At 51.9% G+C, this 3267-nt stretch overlaps 1 protein-coding gene across 1 annotated transcript in view; it reads right to left on the bottom strand.

Annotated features, from left to right (window-relative positions):
- Positions 1-3267, bottom strand: part of LOC103624728 (cat eye syndrome critical region protein 2) — a 48149-nt gene that overhangs the window by 26474 nt on the left and 18408 nt on the right. Inside the window, exons 2-3 of the mRNA XM_008644031.2 lie at positions 1024-1207; positions 180-319 (exon numbers count right to left, since the gene is read on the bottom strand). Coding sequence (XP_008642253.2) covers positions 180-235 — 56 coding nt within the window. The 5' untranslated portion in view covers positions 236-319; positions 1024-1207. The remainder of the gene's footprint in view (positions 1-179; positions 320-1023; positions 1208-3267) is intronic.

Raw genomic sequence — 3267 nt, 5'->3', positions numbered from 1 at the left:
ACCGCCGCGTCTCCGTGCCACCCCCCGTCCCGCCCGCGCTGCCCCTCTCCAGGCCCCCCTGCCCGCTCCCCCCGGCACAACAGCAGTCAGGCGGAGCCCCCTCCAGCTGGGGTGGCTGGGCCGTGCCCCCCTCGTCCCTGCACCCAGACACGGGGAGGGGGATGTGTGGGGGCTGTTACCTGTCTGGAGCCAGCTCTCCGTTGGTTTTGCCCTGCATCGGGTCCTCCTTGTACATCCTCGTGCCGTAGAAGTACCAGTACAGGGCACCGCTGCTGTCCTCACCCAGCGGCTCCACGCGGAGGCTGTCAGCGTCCAAGCCCTGCGCCCACCGGGAGCCCCCCGCCAGACGGTGACAAGTTGAAAAGCGGCCACATTGTCACACAAAACATGATGACACCCCTCCACAAACACCTCCCTCCCTCCCTCCTTCCCCTCCCACCATGGCACAGCAGCAGTACAGCTGCTCCTCCCGGCCGAGCTGGGAAAATGTTACTCCAGGGGGAAGGCGACGGTTCGCTCTCTGTCCAGGGAGGGATTTAGATTGGCATCTCTAATTTGAATGGCCTCCCTCGTTTTAACATTTCATCTCTGGTGCTCCTGACAGGGAAGGTCTAATTAGTGCTGGCGACAGTCACGCACAGCCCTGAGAAGCTCCCTCCCCCCTTCCCTTCCTCTACCCTCCCCCAGCTCCCCCAGTACACTTCATCCCCATCCTTTCATCTCACAGCATCCCTCAGCAAGGCAGCCGTCTTGGCTCTCACAGCCCTGCCACTACCATTAAAGCATCTCCAAATTCACTCTTTGCAGAAGGAGTAGCCAGAGAAGCCAATTTACTTAGCGACTCCCATGTTATGGATACATCCACACAGGACAAGGGCCCAAGTCCTGAGCAAACCAGTGCAAAGCATGGGAGAGGAAAGGGAACTGCTGACCCACTGTGACCCCTTCTCATCCCAGGAAGATTCTGATCTGGCCCAGCTCCTGTGGCCACACAGCTTCCCTCCTTCCTGCTTCCTAAAGCACCTTGAGCAGGTCGAAGACATCATCTGCATCGAGGCGGTAGTCACAGAGGCGGTGCAGGATCTCCACGCGCGTGCGCAGGGGCAGCTCCTGGAAAGTGGACTCCCGCAAAGGGTTGGGCTTCCCTTCCTCCAGCTCCCAGCGGTAGTTGATGATGTCCTCCAGGTAGCTGTGAAACGTCTCAGATCTAACCAAGGAGGAAAAAGTCATACACAATTACTGTAGTTTGCCGTGTCCAGAAACACCTGGTGCACCAAGCAACTCCAACAAACACAACACAGAGACAGATAGCACCTGAAGGAAAGCTGTCAGCTATGGCTGGGTGCAGCTCTATCATTCACATTCCTAAACCACAGCAACTTCATTGCAACACCACAGGATTTCATGTTATACATAGACAGCTCTTTATACACAGACTGTTATTTCCTTCTAAGCTGAAAGGACGAGTCAAACATGGTAGCAACTCATCCCCTTTCTCTCCCAATGGGCAGTGCCTTGTGCTAGCACCAACAACCACCCTTTACTACAATAGGATGCAACAAAATTTATGAGCGTGGTCCCATTCCAACTCTTCCCATTTGATGTGGAGACCATTTTCTTCAGATTTCCCTTTGCCCCCCACATCTGTCATTGCCAAGCCCTGCTCACCTCTACTTCTAAAGAAATTTTCCATGCCCTGGTTCAGTGCCTTGAGACTTTGCATAGCTGATCACTTCCTCCCCACTTTGCTGCTGTGTGCTTCCCATACTCCTGTTGTGGTCCCCGGTCTCCTCTCCCTCCATCCCCAAAGGTGCTGCTGCTTTCTGCCTGTTCCTCCGTAGGTGGCTCTGGTGGGACATCAGCACAGCCCCTCTCACACACGTGGCTTGGACCCTGCCACACAGCAAGGCTCATCCCCAACAGGAATGCACCTCCCAAAAAGGAGTCAGTACAGAGGAGCCCCCGCTCTGTACTCTCCCTGATGATCAAGCTGAACACTCGAGCTCTTCATAAACATTACTACTAAAATGATCTTTCTCATTTTCTAGCTGGGTCACATTAAGTCGTACTTTCGCTGCCAGCAGTTCATCATATAACCCAAGGAAGCAGGTATTTCTTACCCTCATCTAGCACTGAGAGTGAATGTCCCCATCTGATACGTATAGGACCACTGATGGAGCTTAAGGCTGAAAGAACTCCTGTCTATATTTTAGTGAGACTTAAGCCTTCCTTCTGAGTGCTCAAAATTCCAGGGGAGGGAAAGAAAAAGGGCTGGGGAGGCCATGTGTCCCTAACTATAAAACTTTCTGAAGATCTGTCCATATGACTTTGAGTCCTGAGACTTGCCAGGCTTGCTCAGCCTGCTCGAGCTGGGTACTCTGAGCACAGCAAAAGGGGACCCCCCCATGCCCCAGCCATTCTTGCACACACGGGAAGTCCATATGCCAGCAAGAACACCACTGGGTACACATTCCCACCAGCTCTCAAAAAGGCAGCTCCACTTGATAGGTTTTTGGCACAAGCAGATTACTCTATATGATTAATGGAACGGCGCCAGCACTACAGAATTGCATTTCCCTGAGAAATCGCTAACTTCTACAAAAGCTATTATATTTTAACAAAGAGGTAGAGGAGTGTGATCCAGCTGAAGGAGGATCATTAAAAGTCAACAAGAAGTTAGCTATTAGGCAGGGGTCTTTATGCATTTGGTAAAGACTGGATTTCTTTGCAAGGACCATGACTGGACAGTGACTGGGAGAATGAAGGAACAGATGCCTCAAGCCACGTCCACCTGGCAGCGTTTCCCTTCCTCCTTGAGTAGAGAGAAGTTGATGCTCCCACCCTGCAGATCCCTCCTCACCAGCCTGCTTCTTTCTGACGTCAAACGCAAGCTGACCTCCCAGAGATATCTCCCCTCACCACATGACTGTTACCAGCGCTCTGGTTGTCTTTAACAACAGATGCTTGAGCATACCTGGACCTTGTGCCCTCAGAAACCTGGAGTTTGCTCCTTTCTGCCTGACACAAGCAAAGCATCAGTGTTCCCAAGTATTGTTGTTTCACCCCCACTAATACCAGCAATCAGACAAATGTAACTTGAAAACAGTCCGCTATGCTGACAAAGTTCAGTCAGAAAGGGAGGACTGACTTTTATGAAATGCCTCAGAACTGCCTCAAGTAATAATTTTAGGGTAAAAATTACAGCAAATATCCTTTTTTAAAGTGAGATATTCAGCACACAGTACACCTACCTGAAGTAGCTGTGCA

This window comes from Corvus brachyrhynchos, unplaced genomic scaffold, assembly GCF_000691975.1.
Source record: "Corvus brachyrhynchos isolate BGI_N302 unplaced genomic scaffold, ASM69197v1 scaffold191, whole genome shotgun sequence".
In the NCBI taxonomy this organism is placed as follows: Eukaryota; Metazoa; Chordata; class Aves; order Passeriformes; family Corvidae; genus Corvus; species Corvus brachyrhynchos.
Note: the sequence above shows the minus strand (reverse complement) of the source record. Positions and strands in the feature narration are given on the sequence as shown.